The sequence below is a fragment of the Labrus bergylta genome, chromosome 8, assembly GCF_963930695.1.
Source record: "Labrus bergylta chromosome 8, fLabBer1.1, whole genome shotgun sequence".
Lineage (NCBI taxonomy): Eukaryota > Metazoa > Chordata > Actinopteri > Labriformes > Labridae > Labrus > Labrus bergylta.
Genome location: NC_089202.1, coordinates 27964842 through 27992679, shown reverse-complemented (window position 1 = coordinate 27992679; position 27838 = coordinate 27964842). Strand labels below are relative to the sequence as shown.

Here is a 27838-nt window from a genome sequence, read left to right as displayed (position 1 = left end):
AACATCAGCCCTTCTGTGAAATCCAAACGCTGATATTCCACTTAAACCTGATTATCCACTAAAGTTAACGAAGACAGGCGTCAGGTTCCTAATCACTGACACTATTCAATCACTATATTTTGTGGAACACTGTAAAGACAAGAACACAGTGAACACTGCAGGTAAATTAAAGTGTTTCTAATATGCACTGGGACGACTGTAGCTGCAGCCATGCACAGTATTGAGATACGCAGCTAATGAGCCCTGACACTTTGCTGAAATTGAATTGAAGTTAAGGTAAAAGTATTGATGTAAAAGCCTGTTTAATAAAAGATAACTCAGTTACACTTTTTAATTGAAGAACATTATTATCTTTATTTCATGTGCAATGCAAAAAAAAAAGAAAAAAGGCAGAGGGCTGAAGTTTGATTAAATTTTAATTAAAATGTTATGCGGTGAATGAATGATGAAAGCAAAGAAAGCCATTTTTGTCTCTTTTTTTTCCCCTCCTCTGCCTGATGGACTGCCACTGCTAAACACACGGCAATCCATTCTCATAATGTAGAAAAACTATGAGCAAAGAGCAGAACCTCAGGCAACAACAACGGCTAAGAACGTCTGACAGACACAGTCTACAACCATGTGACATGGCTTCAAAGTATAGAAACTTTTAAAGAACATTTTATAAGTTTCTGCATGAGAGACTGACATGAGGATTGTTCAGTAGGAGTTTGTCAACCAGTATGTTGCAGGCACAGTGGTCAGTGTGGTTAGTAATATCATGGCCCATTCCTCCAAGCGTGAGTCCCGGGTTCGAATTCGACCTGTGGCTCCTTTGGACTTGGTAAATGTATTGCGCTTTTCTAGTCTGCTCACTACACAAGTGCTTTTACACCGCAGGTCACACCTACACATTCACACCCTGATGGTAGAGGCTGCTATGTAAAGTGACCATCAGAAGTAACTTACCCCATTCATATGCAGCCAACAGAGCAGCGGGAGCAATTTGGGGTTAAGTGTCTTGCCCAAGGACACATCGGACATGTGGCCGCAGGAGCTGGGGATCAAACCCCCAACCTTCCAGTTGATTGAAAGCCGACTCTACCAACTGAGCCACAGCAGCATGTCATTCCCTGCTGTCTCTCCCTGATTGCAGCTCTATCAACTGTCCTATCTTTAAAAATAAAGGGATAAAAAAAACCAAAATACATCTTTTAAAACCCAAAAATAAATCTTTAAAAAAAAAAAACTTTAATATCATTAAAGAGGACAACAACCATTTTATTTTATTTTTTTTAACTCTAAGGAATTGTTAAGATGAACTGAGTAGCTGACCTTTATGCCGAGCACAACTGGTTGATAGTAAAAAAGGAGTGACAGTTGCATTCATCCTTGTTATTTTAAAGCCACAGTAGAGAAAGCAGGTTGAACCTCAGCAGACTGTAACCTCTGTCTCTGATATTTTCATCCCTCTCCCCTCGCTGCCCTTCAGGCCCTGCTGCTCCGTATTCAAAGGTGTTAGTTCCTTGGGCTACTGCCAGAGAGGGAAACATGATTTTACATTTATAAACCGTTTATGCAGTAAGGGTAAAAAAAAGAAAAAAAGAAAAAGAGATGTTTCTCCTGCGGTCGGTGTGGGAAAAATGTCATCGTTTTTTTTTCTCCCCCCCCCCCTTCTCTCACCAAGCGTGCGAGTAAATCTGCTTAGCGGTTTTTCTGCTGTGGTAGTGACACTGTGTCCTGTTGCCCGATGCCTTTGGGCTCTGGTGGAAGATGTGGGGAGAATTTCATATCAGCATTAAGCACACTTATCAAAGAGAGAGAGAGAGTGGTGTGTGGGGAGGTGAAACGACTAAGCATGAGAGCGAACAGCTGATACATTTATTTGTCCTTTTCCTGAGCCACTCTGATCATTCTTATCTTTACATGGCGATGTGTTTTATGATCTGTTCCTTGATTACTATGGTAACTAGTACAACATATTAACATAGACGGAAACTTAGTTAAAAAAAACAATTTAATTACATGCAGCTAAACAATTTATCCTTACAGACAGAAGTTGTGTGTGACTACAATATAGTAACGAGAGACAAGGGAGGACTGTAGTCATGGAGACCAGCGGCAGGACGCAACCCGGCGTGTTTTTTTTCCGTTTTCGGTACAGATCATCAGTGCAGCACTTTTCTGAAACTTGTATCCGTATATATCTACGATTGTATCTACTTTCCTATATCCTAGAACAACTTTCACTGCCTTCTCTTTCACCAACCGCAGTCCGTTGGAGTTTTCAAATGAAACTTTATTAACAACTGTCAACGCTCCGTCCAGTTTCACTTCACGACAATCGGGTCGTACAGTGTGAGCACATAAAATCGCATAGTCTGGCCGGGCGTCGTAAACGATTCAGTCGTACAGTGTGAGCTGACATGCCACCCCGACTTTTATACAATCGTGTAAAAATTGCACAGTGTGAGCCAGGCTTAATGGAATGATGACATTTCAATAGAACCTCACAACAAGGGACTGCCGGTGTAAGTTAGCTTTAAGTTATGCAATGTGAGAATGATGAATAACCTTCAGAGTCACCAGAGTTAAACCCAGTTGAACACCTGCTGGTGATCGTGGACCGGTGTGTTTGTGTGTGTGTGTGTGTGTCTCGAAAACAAGTTGAGTCACAAACTCAGAAAAAAGTTCCTATGCACATATTAGGGCTGTCAATTCTTATTCTGAATTCATATATTCATTCCAACTTGCAGGAGAAGTTTACATACGAACTGCCTGAAGTAGTTTTAGAGTTTGATCCAGCAGAGGGCGCTCTAACCGTAACTTGACCATTGCATGCCCTCATGTACCTCAGTAAATGAAGACAGTAAGTGACGGGGGGTGCGATTCAGAAGATGCAAACCAACATGAGGGAGACCTCTCTCTCTGGCGACAGAGAGGTGGAGGGGCACGGGGTCACTGAAAACTTGCAACACTCCAAGCTGGCTCGCAAAGACTTGTGTGTACCAGGAATGTCTGTGCGCTATGAACGGGTGTTCTAATCAGTATTAATATTAGTAGCTGCACTCAACCTCGGTCAAGTTAATGGACTTGTGTTTTTTGGATAAAATCCAAAAAAAACAAGTTGGTGCTTTTGTATTGTCAACAGGCTGTTGGTTTTAGGTTTATTATTGATACGGTAAAATTACGTAATGAAAATGTTTTGTGTCTGTGCAGAAATGAAGTCCATCCACTTTTATGACCTCAAACACATGAAAAACTCGTGGCTCTACTGTCGTAAGACCATGAAATCAAGTGTTGCAGCACTTGTCAGCTCCACCTTGACTCTCACCTCATTTGTATGTGGCTCTGGACGAAGTACCTGCCAAATGAATACATATTTTTATACAAAGAGGGTCCGCCTATGATTTGTTCATGGGATGGTCTCAAGTGTCTTCACTGAAGGCCCCTCTTATGGAAATAGCCGTTCAGTGTCAGATCATTCAGAACCAATTCCCAACCACTTGTATTTCTTAGAATTGAAAACACAGTCAAGGTAATAAGCATAGCATGAAATACGTACAAAATGAACGTGGTGTACGGCCAAAATGTACAAGTATCAGACATTGAGCATAATTGAGCCTAAACACAACCCGAAGCTGCATTTTCTTTCTGTCATCCTGACTCACTTTTGATTCAGAACTGATTTGGAAGTGTTGTGTGTCTTTATGGGTGTGGTTCTTGTGGGTGACACTGAGGACTCATATCTCATGTTTGATTGGTCTCCACAGTCATGTGACATGGGCACGCAAAAAACGATCTGTCTCGGCACAACACTGACAGAAAATGGCAGAAAACTGTTTTTTTAAAAAGCATTGTTTGAAGTACTCATTTGGTAACAATATATTTTTAGAGTAATCAATACCAAATGCAGCAAGTACTGTAGTATCAATACTGCAGTATTGAAATGCCCATAACTACTCTGTTGAATCTGAACTGATGTAAAATAATTTTCCGGCTCAAAGTCGGCACCTGTCTAGTTCAGTTTAAAATGATGTTTAAATTAATTTAGATTGAAGAAGACAACTGTAATATAAAAAGTATGCAGAACATTACCAGACCAAATAGAGTTTAGAGGTCTGCCCATGTCTCTGTGGGCAGAGAGATTACCCAGCACCTGCAGTAAAGGAGGTTAATTAAGTTTGTGTTCTTCAATTGAAACAAGTTAGAAAGTCATGTTTTGATGATCCTCTTTCAATTAAAAAAGCAAAGCCAGCCGCTCTCTTTCTTCTCTCTGAAGCACAGGAAAAACTACGTCGAGAAGTGCAATGAGATGCAGGTAAGCTGAGGTAACTTTTATATGCAATATGCTGAAGGGATTTCACAACACAGACAGCATGTAATGCCGTGAAATCATGGTCTACATCACGGGGGCTTCTTTATGTAGCGGGAGGTTGGAGGTGATCGAGAGGCCTGTCTACTCACGACAGAGCTCTTGCAGTTGCAGTGTTTCATTTTGACTCTGTTGTGAGGATGTCGCTCTTATTCTAAATACTGTGCTCACTTGAATCTTCTATTTTGCTCTGTTTTGCAGTCTTACTGTGTTATCAAATGTCTGGATATTTTTAATGAAAATGTTTCATTCAGTTAATCTGAGGCTCCACACTGCTCTATATTCAGGGATGATGTGAGCATATAGTTACACTGAGGTGTTCAGCGTATTGTAAAGAAATCGTTCCCCCTTGCAGGTTGCAGCCTTGTCGTTATGCACTGAGAACAGAAGGGACTTGAAATGACAAGTGTTGACTGCAAATATTAACTTGTATTCCTTTGTATAGTGGTTACATCACCGAACACTAAAAGCACAATTAACATGAGTCATTGCATTTGTTCGGTAAACATAGCTACACCTGATGAACAAAAATCTATTGTGAAGGAACACAATGCAGCACAGTTTTCCACTGTTTGTATTTGTTTGCACATTGTCATCGTTGAGAAGGACTTTATTCAACCCATTATCTCATACACAGCACCAGTTAGAGATAAACATCAGAAATTAAGTGTAACACACAGACTTTATAAAACATGGACGTAAGCTCAGTTATGTCACCCATCGATTTATGAAGTGCACTTTAAAGCCAAATGATGGTGGTTGCCATGCTTGAATGCCTTTTTCAATCTAACTTTCAGATATCCTCACACCAGGCAAAGAGCCTGAGCTAAGGCGGGTCTTAAGCCTCTTGATAAACAGCTTCATCGCACCAGTCCGTCAGTCAGGGCAGCCACGCCCCTAAGTATGCATGATTCTTATCCTTCATAAAATCAAAATGACTGAATCATACAACCATTCACCCCTGTGCAGTATGCGCCGATAAAGATGTGAGCCATTCAGACCAAACATCTTGTTTTGAACCAGGTTGTAAACATGTCTATGTCTGCTGTAAAAATTAGCATTTTAGAATGTGTGTGTATGTGATTTCTGGGGCTTTTGCAGCCACCCCCAAGTGGACACTCCAGGAACTGCAGTTTCTTTTTTTTTTACACTTATGCTTGACTTAATTTTTCAACACTGGAGGTTGATAGATTTATATTTTGGATGGTATAATAGGCCTGTTGACGTCATAATGGTAAAGGTATATGTGTTCACTGATATGTGCTGATAAATTAAGTAACATTATAGATCCTATAATAATGACAACAATGTTTTGTTGGACTTTTAAATAATCACATGGAGTTTGTCCATGCAGGAGAACACAAACTCCATAGTTAACAGCACTTTAGCACAGTCGGCAGCTGTAATTTGTCAAAGACTCCTGAACAAAGTGATTTGTATAGAAAACAGCCTTCTTCAACCTTTGCTGAGTCAAATTGATAGTAGAAGTAGGAAAAAGTAGACCTTTATTCCAGCTTGAAAAAAGTCATTGACGGCCAGATCGCTGCTATTTTCTACTCTTAACATTCTTCTTCAATTCAAAAGCTATGATAATAACAAAGTAAAACAGTGGTGATGTTCTGGACAAAACCATGGTCTATCTGTTGTAGCTTTAAGAAGATCTTGAGCATCGGCATAACGGTGTGGAGGGAGTGGGGTCGGCTACCTAGGACCCCAATAGAGAAGGCGGATCTTATTGGGCCTGAAATAAATATTTATTTTTTGTTTAGATGTATTTCTCTCTGAGTCATAACTGTCATAATAAAGGTAAAATTGGCCTGATAAATTATACTTAACTCTTCTTAGGGGTGTGGCTCAATTGATAGAGTTGTTGTCTCTCAACCAGAAGGTCAAGGGTTCAATCCCCTGCTCCAGCAGCAATACTTCTGATTGTCTCACTACATAGCAACCTCTACCATCAGTGTGTGAATGTGTAGATGTGATGTGTGGTGTAAAAGTGCTTTGACTAGTCAGAAGACTAGAAAAGAAGAACTATACAAGCTCAAGTCCATTCACCATTCTTTCTTAAGCCTGAAATAATTTGCAGATATTTTTTTAAAATCTATATATCTTTTAGATGCTTAAAAATTATTTGAATGCCAAAAGATGCATAAGTTACATAGTTTCATTCATCGTTAGTGCTTTATTTTAACAGCAGTTTTTAAGGCTGAAACACTAAGGTAGAGTTATTTTAAGTAGTTATGATGTGTCAGAATTTTGAATAGGGACAGTAAAGTAAAACTCAAATGTAAACTGATATCTGTTTGGATACCACAACACTCCTGCGCTGTCTAAATTGCACTAATACATTGGCAACGTTTTTTTACTCATGCCTTCTGAATGCGGCTTATTATGAGAAAGACTTATTCAGTACTTTGAATAATCAACAAAAGAATCTGTGGTGTTGAAAAGTTTCAAAGAAGGAACATTTTAATCACCTTAATTCAAAGCTTTTAATGGCTCATTTATGGAACTGTATTGCAGGGTTAACTGAGGCTCTGGTGCAGGGGCCCCAATGTGATAACTTTTCATGGCGCCCAGAAATCCTTGTGACACCCCTGATCATAAGGACCTAAAGACAGGATAACAAACCTGGATAAAAATCTAATGTGAGATGTGAAACACAGCTCCCTTCACTCTTATGTTATGTGAATGAAAGTGGTTGAATGAACAGACAGCGTATGGCTCCGAGGACTCTCTTTAGTTTGCTCCTGGTCGGTTCATGCTCAAAGTCCAGACAAGGTGTCAGTCTGGTTTAGGTCTGTAGTGACAGACTCCTTTCTCACAGAGGTCTCGCTCTGATTTCTGTGCTCTCATTTGGCCTAAAGAAGCAAACTAAGTGGGAGAGAGCACTTCAAGAGTTCCAAGTAAGTTCTCGGAGCGTACAAGGTGTGAAAATGCCTTAAATCTCCCAGACGCCTCTTCAGGGGTCATGCTGTCTATCAGCAGCTTCCCTTCTTTGAGGCTGACTCGCATACTTAATCAGCTTAATACTGAAGCTGGTTCACCTTAAAGAGGCTGATGGGAGCGCTCTGCTGTGCCACACTTCCCTCTGCAGGCACAACACGGCAGTTTGTCTCATCACCACTCTGCAGTGTAAGACTGAATGACATGTTAGCATGTCTGCTGCTGGCTTTTATAAAACTGAAAAGTGCACCACATGTGTCCCTGTCTCTAATCCCTGCAGCTCGCTGTCATATCCGGGATTGTAAATCTTCTGCATTGCGCTGATAGCTTTCAGGTATCAAACTGTTCCCTTTAATAAAGAAAGTGTGGTTAAAGGCAGAAAAAAAAAAAGAATAAAATAATCACACAGGGGATGCTCATTGATGCTGCTACTGATTTATTTTTCTTATAGATGAACAGAGCACTCTTCTGCAGACATGAGCGTTAAAGGGGAAAAACAAGAAGTCAGTTTTTTTTCCTGTTTTGTTCATCCTCTATCAAACAATCTGCATGTTGCACAGCTTTGGAATCGAGCTGCAGTATCTCCCAGAAGTGTTTCTATCAGCTACTATCAGACAGATTCTTATGACTGGAGTAAAGTGAGGCATGCAGCACTGCTGAGTGAGGTGTCAATCAGATGCCGCCGGCAGGCTTGTTTTTTGTGACTTTTTTGTGTGTCTTGGCCTCCGGTTTAATTGTGTTTCTGCCGTCTCTGAGGTGGCCCCAGTGTCAGATGGAAGAGATGTCTGAATCGCAGTCTGACATTTTGGTCTCATGAAAATATACACACCCTTGTTAAGTCTTTTATTTGCTCACATTTGTTCTTTTCACTGGTCAAACACAATCAAACCAGCAGCAGGATTGACAGGAAGCAACAGAAGGGCAGCAGAGGGGATCATTTACAGCACTGAGGAAACGTTTAATCATCGGTAAATATTAGGGATGCAACATTACAGTCAGCCCACTATTCAATACGTACTTCGTTTTTTTTGGTCACGGTATTCGGTTCTGATGGCCCAGGCCATTGTAATGTTTTTTTTTGGCTGAGGGCATGGGGCTTTCATTTTGAGGAGTTTTAGGCGAAGTTTACAGGAACAGCAAGGGGTTAAGGTGGTTAAGGAAAAAACTTACAAAATGACTCCTGTAACATTCAGTCCCCCACCTCGTGGTTATCAGTTTGTGACTGAACGGTCTCTGTTGGGCCACGTCCAGGGTGTGGAGTGGGTGTGCAGGATTTTCTCAGAATGGACTTTGAAAGCATTCTTGCCTCTGTCACCTGCTGAAGGTTTTCCTTTTCCATTTCAGTCCCAATGATGGAGCTGGCCTTCCTAATTAGCTTGTTGGTTCTGCTCTGCGAGCCCCCTATGCCCAGCACACCACACCAAAGAACAAGGCACAAAGCAGTCTGATAAAAGGTGCACAGACGAGGCCTTCGGATGTTAAAAGACCTCAGCGGTCTCTAAAAATAAAGCCGGCTTTCGGCCTTCTTGTTCAGCGCCTCCCCGTGGGTGGACCTGTGCATCAGTATTTAAAAATGGTTACAAATTCCACTGATATTATTGAGTCAGGGTCCTTGGTTTTTCCTCAAAAATCCACACCCTTGTCCTTATGTACGAGTGCTCAACAGACCATTGAAAGTATTTTCACACCTCACCTGTTGAAGCTCAGACGAACTCTGCACATTTTTTTTCCCATTAGGTACGGTTCATTTAGGCTGAAGTGGGAGCTGTTCTGTGAACAACCATACAAAATCCCCCTAGGACAGTTGGTCTTGGTCCATTTCCCAGCTAATTTTGCTGCAGATTTGTTTGTGGCGAAGAGGGGAAAGTGGACAAACACAGTATATGGGACGAGTAGCATTTAAAAAAATGCCAAAATATGACTCAGTCTAAAATATGACACGCTCTTTAGATGTGCCAAATGATGCAATTTTCTGTGAAGTCATGAAATACATGTGCTACAATCTAAGCATGGTTACATGTTCATGTTTTCATGTTTGTTTCTTATACATGATCAAGTGAAGATTTACATCTTCATCTTACATTAACAGCCCAGTAGTCACTATTTCAAGCTAACAACACAGTAGAAGATGGACCACTGAAATACTGTAGCTGACAGTTAATGACATTAGCTGTCCTGTTGCAGTCTAAGTACTTAAAACAATAACAGCTAACTTTTATATACAACTTTCCTGAGCACCAGAAAGACAATATAGTTGATCAAATGAGTTACTGGCAGATTCCACAGGATCTATGTGTGCAGCATTCCGTCTCGGCCGTGGTTCTGCTCCGTCCTAAGGCGCGCCCCCTACCCCACTGGGTCCGTTTCTGCCATGAGCAGCTGAAATCACAGGTTCACAAGATCACGGGAGAACTACAAGATCACACAGGAATAAAGAAATCAACTTACCAAACATCAGGTTACTTACCGAGGTTGATTTGATGTTCATTTGGTGGCTGCCTTGACTTAATGTCGATTAAGTGATGGGATATACAATCAGGAGTCTTGGTATTATGTTTTATTTTGAAATTGACAAGATGCTCTGTGCGTTCCCTTCCTGTTTGGGTCCATCCATTCGGTTCAGCTTCACACATGGTTGCAGCGAGCTCTGTTGGAAATAGACCCGGTGCATATTTGAAGCATAGCAGAGCGGAGACGGACCGCAGTGGAAACACAAGCATTGACTAAAGGATGGAGCGATCGGCTCCATGGTGAGCCATGCTGATGGAATCAGGCTGTGAGATGTCCGACAACATAACTTTATATCAAAATCACTTGGTTCAGTCGCAATCAGTTTGTAGCGGTGTGTCAGACTCATGCTAACAACTAAATGTACACATCATATACAGATTCTCATAGTGCTATTTTAGCAGTTACTGTACAAACGTAAACATGGGACATCAGACTTCATAACTTTCTGGACTTTGCCTTCAAGTTAAACTGCAAAAACTAAGAATAATTAGTCTTTGTGGTTGATGGATTCTATTTGTGTCTGGCTATTTTTTTTATATTAATTAAAGCTCCTGTGAGGAGTTTGCAGCTGTGAAGTAATTAATACTGATGCATCTTTATGACCTACCAAAGCAATTGAGAACATCAGCATGAAGATTGATCTTTTCTATTAGGTTATTTTCTTTTATGTAGGAAACTGCAGCTCGGGGGGGAATTGTCAGATGAGAAGAAAATCAGCCATGCAGAAAAAGACTTTGTATACCTGAAGCACTGTAAAGACTCACGGAGAGTGATACAAGTGTCTGTTAAAAGAAAGCAAGAAGATATTTTCTAGTAAAAGCACTACTTAAAGGTGCACTATGGAGTTTTGGTAGAGAAATGTGAAAGTTGGAGAAGTGTACAGATTCTGTGGTATATGTTCATAACTCTATACACAAACTGTCCTCAGAGGAAAATTTGGCCCCTGGAACACCGTTTGAAGATAAAGTGATATGCGAGAAGTTATGGTGAGGGGCCCACAAAAATGAAACTGTAACTCTCCTGGTAGCTTTTTAGCTCCAAAACAGTATTCAGGGACCCATTTTTTTCCTTTGAAAAAGGTTTGTGTATTTAGTTCAGAAAATATAGCACAGAATTGTTTCACTTCTCCAAATTACAAATTTTCACGACCACATCTGGATAGTGCACCTTTAAACATGTACAGGTCAAGATCAGTGACACAAAAGGACACAATTCTGTAGTGGATATCACTTCCAAGAAACCATCGTCTACTAACACAGTTCATTATTGCACATTAAAATGCTAGATGAGACTCTAACATGCAAAGAGGAAATGTGTATATAGATCTGTTTCTCTGGCTCATGTAAAAACGGGCGGATGAGTCGAAGTGTGACTTTCTGTTTGTTAATCCTGGACGCTCTGTTCTCTGGACTAAAGAGGAGCGACACCATCCAGCTTGTTATGAGTGTACAGTTCAAAAGCTTGCATCTGTGATGGCATGGGGGTGCATCAGGGGGCAGCTGTGCCTCAGTGGTAGAATCGGTCATCTCTCAAGCGGAGGGCCGGTAATTTGATCCCCAGCTACTGCAGCCACATGTCACATGTGTCCTTGGGCGAGACACTTAACCCTGGGCTTCATTGGCAGCATATGAATGTGTATGAATGGGATTAGTTAATATGGACACTTTACATAACAGCCTGAGCCATCAGTGAATGCATGCTGCACGGAAATGATTGCCAGCGTCCAGACCTCATTGAGAGCGGAAATTGACTGAACTGAAAGGCAACTGCTTTGACTCTTTATTTCTTACTCCAAGACCTTCACTATGTTCCTTTTCAGAGAAACTGAAGCAGGGCTATCTTCTGGCTGTGCTCATACACCTGCCCTTGCTGATAAGTAAACCTCCTGCTGGAAACCTGTTGTTGGAAACATAATAGAAAAATCTCCAGTACTGGTTCCCAGCCCAGTGCCAGTTTCCAGTGGCTGCTAGATTGGCCGTGAGGAGAATTTAAAGCCCATGAAATATGAAAAAGGCCACAATGTTGGCCCAGAGCCTGGCCACCCACTCAGCCCTTGGGCGGAGGTCCCAACCCATCACATCACTGCATCCACCCTGTGTGAGTGGTTGCCTCTGCCCATTCACTTCCACACACTATTTGCTAAATTGGTTACACACTGCCATCATTATGATGAAATGAGCCCTGATTGCCCAATGCTTTGCCAGGTAAAATACATTTGTTATTCTATTACAGCTTGATAGACAGGGTTGCCCAAAGATAAATGCAGAAAAAAAAGGTATTTGGCGTGACAGGGCTTGCCAGGGGCCATTTTGGCTCCAATCAAACGCTTTGTGCCAAGTGGCAGAATAGGCGCCAGCTTCCACAGCAATCTCTGCCACCTGTGATGGATGGCCCAATGGGTTAGGCTACACAAACGCAGCTGTGATTGCACAGAGCCATAATGGAGGGAAAGGGGACCTGTGAGCAGGAGATAGACAGAGGTTTTTTTTATAAGCTTTCATATTGCTTTGAGCTGAAACATTGAGAGCAGATTCAAAGCTTGGACTGTGGAGAATTAGCTGCGGTCAGCCATAGCTGCTCTGCTTTGCACTGTACCATGACAGAGAAATAATTGAACAAAAACTTTGAACTGCTAGTCAAGCCAAGCACACAACATTTGGGATTACACAACAAATCCTTTGACTTTGTCAATTTGAGGGATGTGGAAAGTGCTTTAGATTTTCATTTTTTCCAAATATATGCACAGATAGATGCCCATTTGAGGTCTTGTGTAAAGGTTTACAACAAAGCAAATAACTATATGTGGATTTATTTGGTCTTCCTTTTGGAAATCGTTTATGCACTGACAAGACCGATTCATCTTTTACCCTTTTGTGTTTACTGGCAGCAGTTTCTCAAAATGTCAATCTTACATACATATTGTCTAAGATTTCTGAGGCATTCTACAGTGTCTTTGAAGGACCAAAGCAAACACATTTAATTCATGTAAAAAAAAAGAATGCGTTTGAATGTAAACAAACATTTCACTTAATGCAAAAAAAACAAATCATAAAAAATGTGTTTTTTCTGTTTCATTAGATATTTTGGGGGTTTTGTGAAACCTTCAGGGCCACTGTACATTTCACCATTTACTGGCATTCTATAGAGCGGTGGTTCTCAACTCCTCTATCCTCAGGACTCACCACCAACTCCTCAGTGAAAAATGGTGAACCAAATTGATAGTTTTCGACCAATCAGATGCATTTACTGGAGAATTGTGCAGTTTGGACCCCAGACGGTACAAAACATGTAACAGAAGCAAGAAAATTAGCAAAACAAACGTGCTTTATAAGCACTTCCACAGACCTTTTTACACCCGTTTTTTCCAGGCACGCAATAGCGACCCCAATGAAAATGGCTCTGCAAGCCATTTCTGGGTCCCGACCCACCAGTTGAGAACCACTGCTATAAACCGAACAGTTACTAATTAATCAAGAAAACAATTATTAAAGCAATCTGAAATGAAGATCCCAGTTTGAAGATACCATGTCTTTATTTGATTGTATTTGTTTTGGACATATCATATCATTTTGGCGGTTTTACCCGGACTTTTCCAGCCAGCCCCCCCAAGTAAAACTTCTGCATGAAGTAGCATTGAGGCAATGTGTGAGTAGATTTAACCCATACGACGTGCTACGGTTATGATCACGCATGCAATAAAGCACTTTCGTACTCTTTTTCTGGTTGTGAGAATCAATCACTTGTTTGTTTATATTATAAATACATCAATCACACATAACATCGATATGAAGGGACAGAAAAACATGTCATCATAATGTTATAGTCTCTCGCTTTGCCTGCCAGCTTGGATTTCCGCAGCGTCTTTTTTTCATCATGTCTCACCTCCCGTCTAACAGGGAAAATAGCACACTGTGAGGGACATGTGTGAATAAGTATCTCAGGGGCAGTCTGTCCTGAGACTTTCAGGTTTCAGGAATGCATGTGTGAAAACAGCTAAAGTTGAATGTCTTGTAGGCACTGATTGTCAGACAGATCACTTCACACATGGCAAACCTGTGATCACAGACATTCAGGAGTGGGAGCAATTTGTCCATTAAGACTGAAAGCAATTATCACAACATGAGCAATCTGCATAGTGATTGTAAGGGGTGCGGAGTCAGGCCCCCATTAGGGACTGAGGATTTTTTCTTGTTATTTCTGTCTCCTCTCTGTCCTTTCTGTGTCTGTATGGCACACTAAATCATGCTACATTCATGAGGCCTCAGGATAAACGACATTATTTTTCTCAAACTGAAATGTTTTCAACTCAGTGAATCCATCTTTGTGTTTCTTTAAACCACCGTAGGCACTTGTTTGTGTGTCTTGTTTGTACCCACTTGTGCCTTTCTATTTAGTTTTATGATTAAGCCTTGTTTGGCATTCTGTCGAGGGAGATTGTTGGAGGGTACTATCAAACCCTAGTGCTCTTCTTATTTACATTACTGTGTGTATCTGAAGTTATCAGTGTTACATTTGATTTCCTGCGGTGAAAAATTCTCGCAAACATGGCAGACGAAGCAACAGAGTCGCTATATGGCGCTTTAAGGAGAACTTTTGCCTTTCGCTACCTGAGAGTCAACACAAACATAATGTCAACAAAATAGCAAAGGAACATACTGGAAAGAAAAAGAAGCAGTTTCATAAAGTGCACAGATTGCAATGGTTGCTAGTGTGATGTCATTTTTTTGTATTTCTATTTTAGAGGTACAGACATTTAGCTCATTACCTGCCCCTGACCACAGTCACAGCTGATAGGGTTAGCCGCGACTATGCCAACCAGGGTCACTTTGTGTCTCCCCTCATATTTGGATTGTTTGGTAGACTTAGTGTCTTCTCTCCATTATCATAAATGTTATCATTCAAGTTTTAGATAGAGTAATAAGTGCCTGACTTTAGCATCATCTTTAAGATAATACAAAGCCTATGGACAGGCTGACAGAACTGGCTTGACAAGATACTGTATCACATGTTTGCTGATAATGTAATTTCTCCATGCGAGTCATACGTAAACATCTTCAATTTAAGCCGTCTGAGTCTCCTGAATCTTTCTTTCTTCTTGAAGTCAAGTTTCTACAGATTTCCTCAACAGCTATAGATACAGTCTATGGTTGTGCACCAGCTGCAGAATATAAACATACCCACTACCTTTCATTTTCCTGATTATTTCTTGCTGCTTTCCTACATTGGCTCCTTTTAACTTAATATGAAAACTTTACTCGGGGGCTGGCTAGGATATCTCTCACCCAGCTCACCCTGAAAAACTTCAGGAAGCTTTCAGGAGTCTTGTAGACATGTAAAAGCACCAATAGTGACAACAAAAAGTGTCAATAGTTCACGAGGGACTCATGCCACCCCTGACCAACCCTCCATGCATGTTACCGGGGGATTGTTATCTTTGATCTTTTTGAAAGCAGGGTCACACATATCGACACACATGGAGTATGTGGAAATTAGCAGTTGTGTTTTCTGTTCCTATCGATGTTCTGGTTTGAAAACTAGGGATCTATACATGTGCGTATTAGCTGGTTCTGGGCTAACTCATTGGATGATTTTTACTATGATACATTTATTCTGAACATGTTCCTCTTCTGCCTCTGGTACAATGTGCTATTTATTTTACAATCTTTTTTTCCACACTTCTTTTGTTCTACCTCAGGCTGCATAGGGAAAAAAATACAGTAGAAGAGCCACTTAAACATAGATAAGAGCTTATTTAGATAAGAATCCCTCAGATAACCTAGAAAGGGTAGCAAAGAGTACTATACCAGCTTGTGAGAAGTACAGGTACTTGTAACTCGTGTAGATGAGTACTGGCCTACTTCAGCTACTTATTTTACTGTATGTGTAAAGTAGAGCCTTTGTATAGTGCCTCAGGAGGGAGCAGTAATAGGTCCTATTGACGTCCTAAAGAAACATCATCTGTGTCAGCGTCAGTTCGGGCTAATAGTAGGTTTGAAAAAGTGAAGAAGCTGGATTCAGATAAAAGGAAGGAACCAGACCTCTATAACGTCTTGGCTATAGGCTCACAGCTCAAGGCCACAGTTGTTGCTATACTGGCAATAAATATGTGAATCTGTGAATCAAAGAATCTTTATAAGTTCTTGTGACATTATTGGTAGTACTGTCTGCCACAAGGTTTTGACAAAGAGTAAAATATGTATTTGTTATGACAAAAGTACATATATGCACCAGGGCTATAAAAGCCCCCTGCAGGAAAAGATGGCTGACTTCACTCAGGCTTCTTCCATTAATATTTAAAGTCTATGATGTTTACTTATCTAGTGTGTACCAGTGACTGATCTCCAACAACTGTGTTGCATTTAAGTGACATCATTTTGTAACATGTTTTTTTTTCCACAGAGAGACATGCTGGATGTCAGTCAAATCATGAAGGACCTGGCCAGTATGGTCCACGAACAAGGAGACTCCATAGGTAAGATATTTTGTGTGTTGCATGTGTTTTGAATAGTGTTTACATTGTTGTTCCAATTAGCAGAGATAACCTTTGCGGTCTTGTTTTTTTTTTTTTTCCGATATGCTTGATTATTCACGTAAGCTAGAACAGTCTGCTGGGCAAAACAAACTTTTTAACCTCCACCATGCAGCCATGCTGTGAACATTCTTTGATGAGGAGCAAAAATGCTCTGGGTTTATAAAAACTATGGCCTGTTAGAGAAAATCCATTTAGACACCCTGATATCTGTAAACGGCTCTCCACGCCCTGCAGTGATTCAGGCTTGGCAGAACAGAATGAAAGTTAGCACACCGATAAAGAGCAGATATAGAGGCACGGCTGCTGGGTCATAAATCTGCCATCAGCTATGTTTGACTCCATCATGAACATTCACCAGAGGATCGGCTGATGCTCTATAATGTGAACCACAAAGACAAAGAGGCAAACTTGAAAAATATTGTTGTGACGGGGTTGTAGATCAATTGTGAACTGAGTGAAAGGTCTGATAAGGCAGATGGCTCTCCAAATTGAGGTGAATGCTTTCAGCTGTAGTCTGTGCGGCAAAACATTTTCAGCTGTGGCTGGAGGAGGTTGTGTTCATGTGCAGTTCAGCTTTTGTCTTATTCAGATAAACAAGAAACTGTGAGGCTGATTTCACCTTTTAACCCGTCGATGTCTGCAATTGAAACGGTTAATAAGTGCTAACATTGGGGCTCATGTTGATGTCACTTCTAGGAGTATCTCTTAAATATCACATATCCCTCAAATCTATACAACCTAAGCTGGAAGTTTTTTAAATCACTAAACTAAAATTCAGTGCATTCTGGGGTAGTTTTTTGGATAATGTTAATTTCCGTGTTGGAGGCCCACATGTTGTTAAACTCACAGTGTGTAAATTCCCCCACCAGGGGGCTCTCAATCAAAACAATAACAAAAACATGACGTCAAGGCTGGTGGGGAATCGTGGGAGTTCTCTTTGCTACCACCCGCCCCCCCCCCATGAAAACGAACTCTGAGTTAACCATAGTCAAGATTAACGGTCGAAACAGACCTGAGGAAGAGACTATGTTTAGAGGCACAGGAAGTTAGAGAAAGCCACATCCGCCTTCTTATGCCATTGTTTAAAAAAGTGTTGAACAGCTGGTTTAGACGATATTATTTTTGAAAGGGAATTGTGTTGTATGGGCGACTTTGTGAAACGTACTGCTGATGAAGAATTTCAAAGACAATAAGCATCAGCCTGACGCTATGGTGTCTGCGAGGTTCAAAATCCAGATGGTCATTGATTACTTGATTTGTGATCTCAGCTAACGGCTCTATCACTTTCTCTCCTCTTGTTGAGTGTGCAGGCAGGCCCGAGTGAGTTATGGTTACCCCTCATGTCTGTCAAACTTCGTCCTGACCCCTCTTAAAATCAAAGTTTCTATAAATACTCAAAACAACCACTTCTTCACTGCATGATCACCAGTGTTGGGACTAACGCCTTACTAAGTAACGTGTTACTATAACGCAGCTACTATTTGTGGTAACAGGCTACTAATTAGTTCATTTCCAGAATTGAATAATGCCGTTATAAATACTGAACTTTAAAAGCAGCTGTTACTCATTTCTTCATGTAATAAACAGCCAACAAATACTGACCAAGGAGTACACACTCCATCCAAACAGCCGGCTTCAAAACATGGTCTGCTCCACGATCTGTAAACCGGATAATAGACTGATAGACAGCTATGTTGATGGCAACGTGCATCAACTGTTGAGTCCGTTACCTTCAGAGATCTAATTGGTAAAATAACTAAAAAAACTGAAAACGAGTACGTGTGTGTGAAATGTGCAACTTATAAAAGTTCAATTCTACCACAGCAACACTGAATGATGTGAACATCAATATGAGAATGGAAGCAAAATGAAGTAACACTGAAGTTATTCCACCAAGTTACGAGTTACTTTTATAATACAGTAACTCCATTGGTAACTCGGCTAGTTACTAATGTTCAGTAACATGCCCAACACTGATGATCATGTAGATGTATTGAGGGATTGGCAGAGAAGATTTGGCAAGTTGTCATGGGCACAACCCACATACTCAGCTCTGTTGCTTATCCCACAAATGAATGTTCCTTATAAATGTGGCAACATTTAAAATGGAAATAAACAGGCTTTCCAAAGGGATACAATTTATTGCCAAGAAGCATTGTTACAACAAAGAAATAATCTACCAAACACAAATGTCCTTACTCTTTGTGCAATGTTTATTTCGATGACCAGTGAAAAATTATGTTGATACAGACAGGTCCAAAACTGGAGACCGAAAAAGGCCAAATTAAGGGCACAAAAAAATTAATCGGAGAGACAATGGCTAGCAGACCTTAAAGGTCCCATATTTTGCTTTTTCTGGTTTTATATGCCCTTTAGTATGTTTTCCAAGTGTCCTGTGCATGTTTAGTCACATCTATGTGCAAAAATTCAAAGTCCGCGGAAACACGGCTTCTCCTACGTCCTCCTGTTAGCTGTAGCATTAGCCGCATGTAACGCTCGGTTCTAGCCCCCCTCGATTAAAATTTGTCAGTGCAGCTTCATTGTCAGTGTGAGATCACTGATCTAAGCCCATTGGCTCGTTGTGGCAAGCCCTGCAGCTCATGTTGAAATTTCCGAGAAGAGTGCTGAGCAACTGACCAATAACGACAGAGTGGATCGGCAGACCAATCAGAGCAGACTTGGCCCACGTGGGGTCTAACAGTGGGGGCTCAGCAGAGCGTAGCTGACAGACTCAGAGCGTAGAGGGAGCAAGGAGGAGCAGTTCATGAAAACTGACACTTTTTTCGAACTTTAGCTATTGTGAACGTACAAAAGTAGGTACATAGATTAAATATACGAACCCCAAAAAGGGCAGAATATGGGCTCTTTAAAGAGATATCAGCTGTATTTGTCGATAAGTGAATTGGATTAGAATCTCATTCCACGCAGTGCGCAGTGTCATTACAAAGACTTAATGCACATTCCAGCTTTATGGTGCTTAACAGTGTGGTGTGAGGACTCAGCAGATGTGTGTGTTTCACTGTGTGTGTGTGTGTGTGTGTGTGTATGTGTGTGTGTGTGTGTGTGTGTGTGTGTGTGTGTGTGTGTGTGTGATGAAGAATTGGAAGCAATAACTTCTGCTAATTGCTGCCTTTTTGTTGGAGAGTGTCCTTTTGTCTGCTGCTTTCAATCTGGCTAATGTAGATGCCCTTTAAATACCCTTTAGAGTCCGGCTGACTCACACTGGCCTACCCTAATTCCTACACAATGGAATACCTGTTTCTATCCCCCCAGCCTTATTTTTTCTTCTAACGCACTATTTTTTAATGAGGATGTCTAACATTTATAGAAACTAATGATACACAATATTCAGAAGTCTTTTTGTTCTCCAAGTGCCTTTTATAAACACAGCCAAGGTAGAGTTGTTTGTCTGTTTTTTTCACAGAATTACAGCAGCACTACAGACCTGGTTTTCATGACTTGGTGGTAGGTTTTGACATTAGCCGTTATTTTTTCCATATCCGTGACTCATTTTGAACTTTAACACAAACCTCTATGCTTTCAGTTTTACTGGGCATGTCAGTTTAATGGTCCAACAAAGGATGCGAAGTGGTCAAATATCAATGGGGCTTTTTGTGCTTAAAAAAACATCTGCAACATATCCTTCAATGACATTAATGCCCCTTGGTTGTAAATGTAACCACACCTCATGGTGTTCAGAAATCATCAGATATGCATGAACTGCACTGCGTTTTCAGTCGTTTTGTCATTCGCACGTGAAAGGCTGCAGGTGCGGTGTTTTGCACATGGTAGGTAGAGGAACACAGTGTGATCCCACCTAAGTGGGCCAATTGAGAGAAAAACGAGGCCTCAGCGGAAGACTGCAGAGTTTACGACATTATTACACAGCAGAAGTCCAATTTGATCATTACAGCACAGAGCATTGCGATAATGGACACACTGAAATTGCCTTTGGCGTTTTTCAAACATGGCTTTTTTGGTGTAGTGGCGGATATGAATAATATGTGATGTGCTGTGGAGGCGTTTGTATGAACGCAGCAGGTAATACAAAGAAATGAATATGCTCAAGCAGGAAGGATTAGTGCTTTTATGGCCTATTCATGCTGGCTGTGGACACACTATATTAAAGCCTGTGAGCTGAGATACACAATCAACAAGGTTGGTTGAGCAGGCAAACTCAAACTGTGGCACACAAAATAAAGGAGGTGTTAAATACGTATTTCTTTGTGCACATCAAAAGAGAACATTCTCTTTGTTTCTGAAGGTGATTAAAATATTCTGGGATTACACGTGCTGTTTCTGTTGGGGAGTATATTACACAACATATCTGACTTTATTTGCCATTCGGAATGCTGTACAGTACCAAAGGGTCCGAGCAGAGTTTCTCCTCTGTTACGGTCTCCTTAAGCAGAATAATCAGAACGAGGCTCAAAAACAAAGGAGCCCATAGCATAAATGATGCCTCACAGATATAAGGTTTTAACCATGAGCTTTGCTTGTAAAAAAAAGAAAAAAAAAGAATCAAAGGTAAACAATGAAAGGAATGAAACAAAGAGACTGGAGACCCCTGCAAAAAAATAAAAAATGGGAAGGCAGTGTTGAAAAAGAAAAAGTAATGGACTTTTCTAGTCTTCTGACTAGTCAAAGTGCTTTTATACCACATGTCACACCTACACATTCACACACTGATGGTAGAGGCTGCTGTAAAATGACCATCAGAAGCAACTAATCCCATTCATACACATTCACATAACACCGACAAAGCAGTGGGAGCAATTTAGGGTTAAGTGTATTGCCCAAGAGCACATCAGACATGTGGCTGCCAATCGAACCCCCAACCTTCTGGCTAGGAGATGACAGTCTCTACCAGCTGAGACACAGCCACCCTATAGCCAAATAAAGAAAATAGGACTACCAGATATCTCCAGCCCAGACTAAAAACCAATCCCAGCAATCCAAACATCCATGAGTAGCCAAATACTGAAAATCAATACCTGATTGGGGAAAAGGAGAAGAAAACAAAGGAGAGCAAAGAACTGCTCACCTCCTGCCCAGAGAGTGTGTGACAGAGCTCCTCTGCACCCTGCCACTCTAAATCACCTTCTCATACCTGAGTGCACTCGGGTGTACAGCAAGCAGAGGAAAGAGGGGGAGCAGAGAGAGAGCAGGCCAAGCCTAATACCCCCAAATAATTCTGAATCAGACATGTGCAAATAAATTATGAGGGGGAGAAATCTTTGGCAAAATGTCAACAGTGGCCACAGTGGCGTGAAGGTGGCTCATAATTGAGTTGAGGGGTTGTTCCTAATGAGGCAAGGAGTGTTTTTTGTGAATTTGTGTGTGAAAATCAGTGATATTGAATTGACATATTTCTGTGTACAAATGAAAATGTGTCCTAAAGTCTTAGACATGGAGTTACCCGTAAGGCTTTATCTTCTGGGGTCCATGAATATCCATGGAAAGTTAAAGTAGCAGGGGTTCCCAAAATAGGATATGTGCCAGAGAATGAGTAGTCGTTTCCAAGAATAGACTTTTGCAACGACATAAAATATGAAGACACACAGGTGTGTGCATCTTAGTGTGTAAAGAGCTGCAGACACCTACACTGTATCTCGATACCATGTGCAAACTTACATTTTAAGTATTTTAACCCTTACATTTTTTGATAGTTTTTTGGAAGGCATCTCATGACCTCTGTCTTGCTGGCTCATTTGCCTCCTGGGGTCCCGACCATCACTTTGGGAACCAGCGACATATAGGGCGGCATCCCTGGAAAAGAGATCACTGTCTCAGGGGGTCCTTCCTTCTTTTTACCTCCCTTCTTTTGTTTCTTACTCATGTATTGATTTGTTTGGGTTAATGTATCATGTAAAACCTATATTGTTATTAAAAAGGGCGTATTGGCATGGGATTAGCGTTGCCTTCGGACCTTTGGTCATTTAGGAATTACCCCAAAGGTGTTGGTGTTTGGTGCCGCACATTTTAAAGCAAAGTCTGTGATTGAATATCTCCAGGCACTGCATGACATCCACTTTGCCTCCGGTCGCAGAAAGAAGGTGGATAACTTTAGGACATGTAAAGTTTATAAGCTGCAACACAATAAAGCAGTTTGTGATGAGCCCACCACCTGGCTTTTCCCCTAAATTGAAATATTTCAAGACATTGATTGGAAAATGTCTCTGTGCATGATTTAGTAGCTGCTCAGTAAAAATAATTGAAGCGCTGCGGTCTTCTTGTTTTTACAAATCTATACAAAAGGGCGATGAAGTGCACCTACATTGAGGAGACAATGGCTCAATGTACACAAACTGTTGGCACTATAAAGGCATTTTATGTGAGCCTGTTGAGAGATAGAAAATGTGCTTTCTGCTCATGTGTCTCAGTACTGTGTGAGTGAGATGAGCCATGCTTTCTAACCCTCTGATTACAATGTCCAACACAGCCTCCATTATTCCTGACCAGTAAAAGGGTCAGAAAAAACCGCCAAGACCATTAAAAAAAAAAAAAAAAAAGGAAAATGCCAGCTCAAATTGCTGAAATGCAGATTCCAAGTGGATTACTATTATCAGAGGGACGCTGTGTTTACTGAAATATGGTCGGTGATCCGCCCTGTAATGTTTACCCTGCAAATTACAGATGTGGATGAATTGCACAGGATTTAAATCACAGATGTCCTCTGCAGTTATAACGAATTATCAGAGGTCCAAAGTTAAAGTTAACCCTGGCATATTGGGCACAAGTGTGATGGGTCATGGTGTGTTTAATATGAAGTTATGAAGCAATTCTAAAATGCTGGAGCATTGCAGGTATAACTTGATTTTTGCTCAATAAATTTACCTAATCTCACTTCAATGGCCATCGACATGATACCCTTCAACCTAATTACAACTGTTAGGGTCACTGTTGAGTTACATGTTAAGCTTCAGAGCTGCTGAACAAGCTGCTGTTTGTTGTATTGGAGGTTATTAAAGGCTGGATTATAAACTTTAGTTATCTAGTTAAGAGTAAAAGAACTGATGTCTTAAAGAGGACATATTATACCACTTTTCCACCTTTTCAAACAGTCCCCTGTGGTCTAAATGAAACATCTGTGCTGTACTTTGGTGAAAATATAACATGAATCAAGCACCAGAGGAGGTTTGTGACCCTGTATAAACCAGCTCTCTCAGAACGCTCCGTTTTGGTGTGTGTGTCTCTTTAAATGCAATGAGCCCCCCCCCCCCCCCCCCTGAATTTTCCCGGTAGACATCACTCCTTCGCTAATAAAAATGGCCGACCTGTGTAAAAGTTTTGCTCTAGACTTGGGGTGGAGTCCATGGGTGGAGATACCAGGGGAGGGGAGGGGATTTTTTAACCAGAATCCCACTGTGACATCACAAGGAGAGCAAATTTGAAACTCTCTGTGGACAAAGGACTGGAATGGTTTTATTCACATTTTGTAGGTCAGTAGATACTCAGGTTACCCAAATATATGTTCAAAAACTCTGTAAAAGTGGATTTCATAATATGTCCCCTTTAAAGCAGGGTTTGCTAATATATGACAACAATTATATACAGTTACATTCATTTTCAAAACGCTTCTGAGGTTTCATGAATAACAACAGCTATGTGGTTCTAATCCAAGGCTTGACTTTTGTCATTCTAAAATCAATTCAAACATAAAAACATTTGTCGGTGATCTAACGTGCTGTTGTATAACAGAAACACGACTTAAAGGGACGTCGATCGGAATCTGTTTTAAATAAAGAAGAGCCCTGAGCAGAGAGGCCGGGGAAGAATGAGTGAGTCACTCTCTCTCAGGAAGTCAACCTTCCTCTGAATGTCAGCTGGTGACGGTGTGTCCCTCCGCCTTCTCCACCTCAGGAGGAGGAGGACGAGGACGAGGAGGAGGAAATGTATTTAGTCAGTCAGCACCATTCAGTCCTCCAACCTCCTGCTCTTGTTGAGTTCAAAAGTTAATTCTTTACAAGCTCAAGTGGTGCAGTAATTATCCGAGGCCATCACATAAAGAAACCGAGCGGTCTTTACCCACATCTCCAAAGTGGCCTCAGCCTTTTCACTCTCGCAACACCAAAACAATCAATAGCACTCTCGCTTTGTTCCGCCAGTTGTATATATATGTGGGTAATTACCAAATATTTCTGAGCTTCCGCTTCATTAAACGTGTTTTGTCTCAACCCATTAACTTGCTGTGTATCGGCAGCCCATAAATGAGGCCTTGCTGTTTTCGCAGTGTTAACTATCAGACCCGTTGTCCTTGGTAACACTGAGGGGTTGTCACGTAATGCGCTGTCAAGGCTGTGCGTGCTGCAGAGTAACACTATGAACAAAAGTCACTCATTCCATTACGGTCAGGATGATTCAGCAAGTAAGGACACACAGAGATTAGAGGAGAGCACTCTGTGATGTGTTTGTCATGGAGGAGGACAAATACGTAGCCTTCTTTTTCTGTTTCCTCTCAGAAGGACTTGATTAGAGGCAAAAATTTCATTTTTATTTTCTCTAAACGGCAAATGCTTCACCTTGTTGTGTGTCTACATATTGATGGATGCTGCCACAAGAAGTAATGGTACTTTGGAATGTCCTGTTGTCCCTTAATTGCTCAATACATATACAATTAACCATTTAATGTCTGGAGTGTATTTAAAGGTCTAACAGTGCTAATATTCTACGACGTGATACATGATGTTGTTGTAAAGTACGTTATGTCACATTACTGTTTATCCTGTTCATGATTAAAGGCTTTATATGTGATTTTTCACACTTAAATGTAATAGAAATCAAGTATATCCTCTGAAAATAACTCAGAGTCCTATCTTCAGTTTGTTTACATCGTCGGGACGGCCGGCTGACTCCTCCCTTCGTGTATAAAAGTTGTTTAATTGAGGGACTAGAGAAAAGAAGAATAACATACTGTACTCACTGCTTAACTGTGTTTCTAGATCACGCTCATTTCAGGTAAATTTACATGCAGTGTGAAGATACCAGCATAATAAAGATCGCTAGCATTAGCATGCTAACACAACAATGCACTGCGAGTTGTTTTGATTTCATGCTGGTGCTCAAGGGCGACATCTACTGGATCAAAAAATAGCATATAAAGCCTTTAATGTTATGTGTTATGATGTGTTGTAATGGTTGCATTGTCACTATGTAAAGTCTGTTGTAAGGACCCAAGGAAGAAAAGATGTTGCAAAGCTGCAGCTAATGGGGATCCTAATAAACTAAAAGTTTACGATACATCACAACACATCACAACACTCTCGTCCCTTTGGGGAAATGTCTCTTGGACTAAAGTGCTTCACTCATGTAGCTGGCTCCACAGTAGAATCTATTTTCCAAAATGTTTTAACTCCTTCTGTAAAAAAAAGAGGCATGTATGATCTCAAAATATTAATGTGCACAGACATGTGATGTACACATGAATCAGAATATATCAGAATATATAATCCCAAAGGATGTCAGATTACGTCCAATGGATTCTCCTCTGTCCTGGTGATCAGGGGTCAATGAAATGAACACCGTAGATATCAACAGATTAAAAACAATAGCCATTTATTTTAAAATACCACTGGACGATTTTTGTCTCATTACGGTACAATTACGGTAAAATGAGCATTTGGGAACCAGATAGCCATGTCACACTCCTTTACCTTGGGATATGGATAAAAGGATGAATATGGATTAATTTATGCAACCTAGCAACAATGAGCGCTAGTGAGTAGCGCTCTGAAACAGAGGTTGTGCAAAAAGCACTGCCTGAGGACACCGGCCCTAACTTTAGCGACGTTTTGTACAAAAAATTCTGCAATTTAAATAAAATATGGGACACAAAGGTGGTGCTTAAAGATACTTCTATGAATATCAGAGAGTAACCCATTATAAGTCAACCTGTTCTCTGTTTCCTCAGACAGCATTGAAGATTATATCCAGACCACAACATCCAATGTGGATTCAGCCAATCAGGAGCTTGCCAAGGCCAACCAATACCAGGTACAGTTGACCGCCCCGTGCCGCAGCGTGCTGTGTACTGTTCATTCACTCTGCTCTGTTTGACTTTTTTTTATAGTTGAGTGAGCCCCTTGCTTTGTAATACAGTCACAAGAAGCTTAGCTTGATTAGACATGCAAACAGGGACTCTGCTAACTAGATTACACAGCTTTATCACAATCCCCACTAGCATAATAACAACGATGATGTAATTTGGTGTCATACTTTACTAGCTTTTGCCTTCAGTTAAACTAATTGTATGAAGAGACAGGAAACATGAATTCTTTGCTTGGAGTCTTTTAAAAACACAAAGAAAAACACACCATTCCTATTCCATGAGCCAGTCCTATACTCCTTCAGAGATAATAGTTATGCATTTGTAATTGTATCCTACAAGTAGTATTGACTTAGAGAGGAAATTGCATTAATGGGCAGAGAGAACTGCAGCCAGAAATTAAATAGAAAATGTTTATTTTTCTCTGTCTGTGTTTTTTTTTTTTTTTTTTTGAGATGGCTTGAATTTCCACTTCACAGCACATATTGGAGAGACGCTTTATGAGATGCCCAAGGGTCTGCTTTCGCTCTCTCTTTTTCAAGGAAGTATATGTGTCTTCTGCCGTTCTGTCAGGGAGTATCTCAGTAGGCCAGAGAGCTGAGTGGCTCTGTGCTGTGTAGGCCTCTGGCGATGGTAAATAATGTATTGACTTAAGTGTCACTGGGTTAATAAAGGATATGTACGTTTTGTGCACAGCTTTGGAGCTGCCTCCCAACTCACCTGCAACCCGACAGTCATAGGAAATGAATTGTTGTGATTTTTTTTTAAAGATAGTGCAAGTTTAATGTTTCAAATAACCAATTTTAGTAATGAAGGGACAGTAGAAGTATAAATGTACAGTTTATTAGCTCAGGAAACTGGTTTATTCTTGCACCACAATCATGTTTTTTTAACTTTCATTTGGAAGATATATGAGCAGCTCTCTCGACCACAACAACAATTGCCGGGCAGTTTTTCAGAGTCTGTCATGAATGCAGCGGTTTCTGTCTGTCCCCTCGTTGCTGCTGCTCCACTAGTGAGCGAACAAATGAGCGAACGGCAACAGCTTTCCAGTTAATTGTCATTTCATTATCTCAAGGAGAGCTGAGGCGTAACCGAGCTCACACTGAGCAATTTAGCTCTCCGCCAATCCGGACTGCAGCCGTCTTAACAGAGAAAGAGCAGCTGAATGGAAGAAAAACAACAAAGGAGGAGACGGACTGGAAGACAGACAGGCACGAAGTTGAGTTACACAGACAGGCAGTCAGACAGTATGGTGTACCTGAGAGAGAGACATTTTTGGGATTTTGCACAGTCCAATGTTGACATCAAACCTGATCAATGTTTTTTCTACTCTGTGAAAGTGAAAGACTTTGTAGCCCCCACGTACTGTACAAATGAAGACTAACTTGTTATACAAAACAAATCAATGCATGGCTGCTGTCAGCGCCATGGTTTTGATCCGTCGGAC

General features: G+C 40.9%; 1 protein-coding gene across 1 annotated transcript in view; it reads left to right on the top strand.

Annotated features, from left to right (window-relative positions):
* tsnare1 (T-SNARE Domain Containing 1) overlaps positions 1-27838 on the top strand; it is a 156278-nt gene that overhangs the window by 91656 nt on the left and 36784 nt on the right. Inside the window, exons 9-10 of the mRNA XM_020637027.2 lie at positions 16211-16283; positions 26254-26336. Of these exons, the coding sequence (XP_020492683.1) occupies positions 16211-16283; positions 26254-26336 (156 nt within the window). The remainder of the gene's footprint in view (positions 1-16210; positions 16284-26253; positions 26337-27838) is intronic.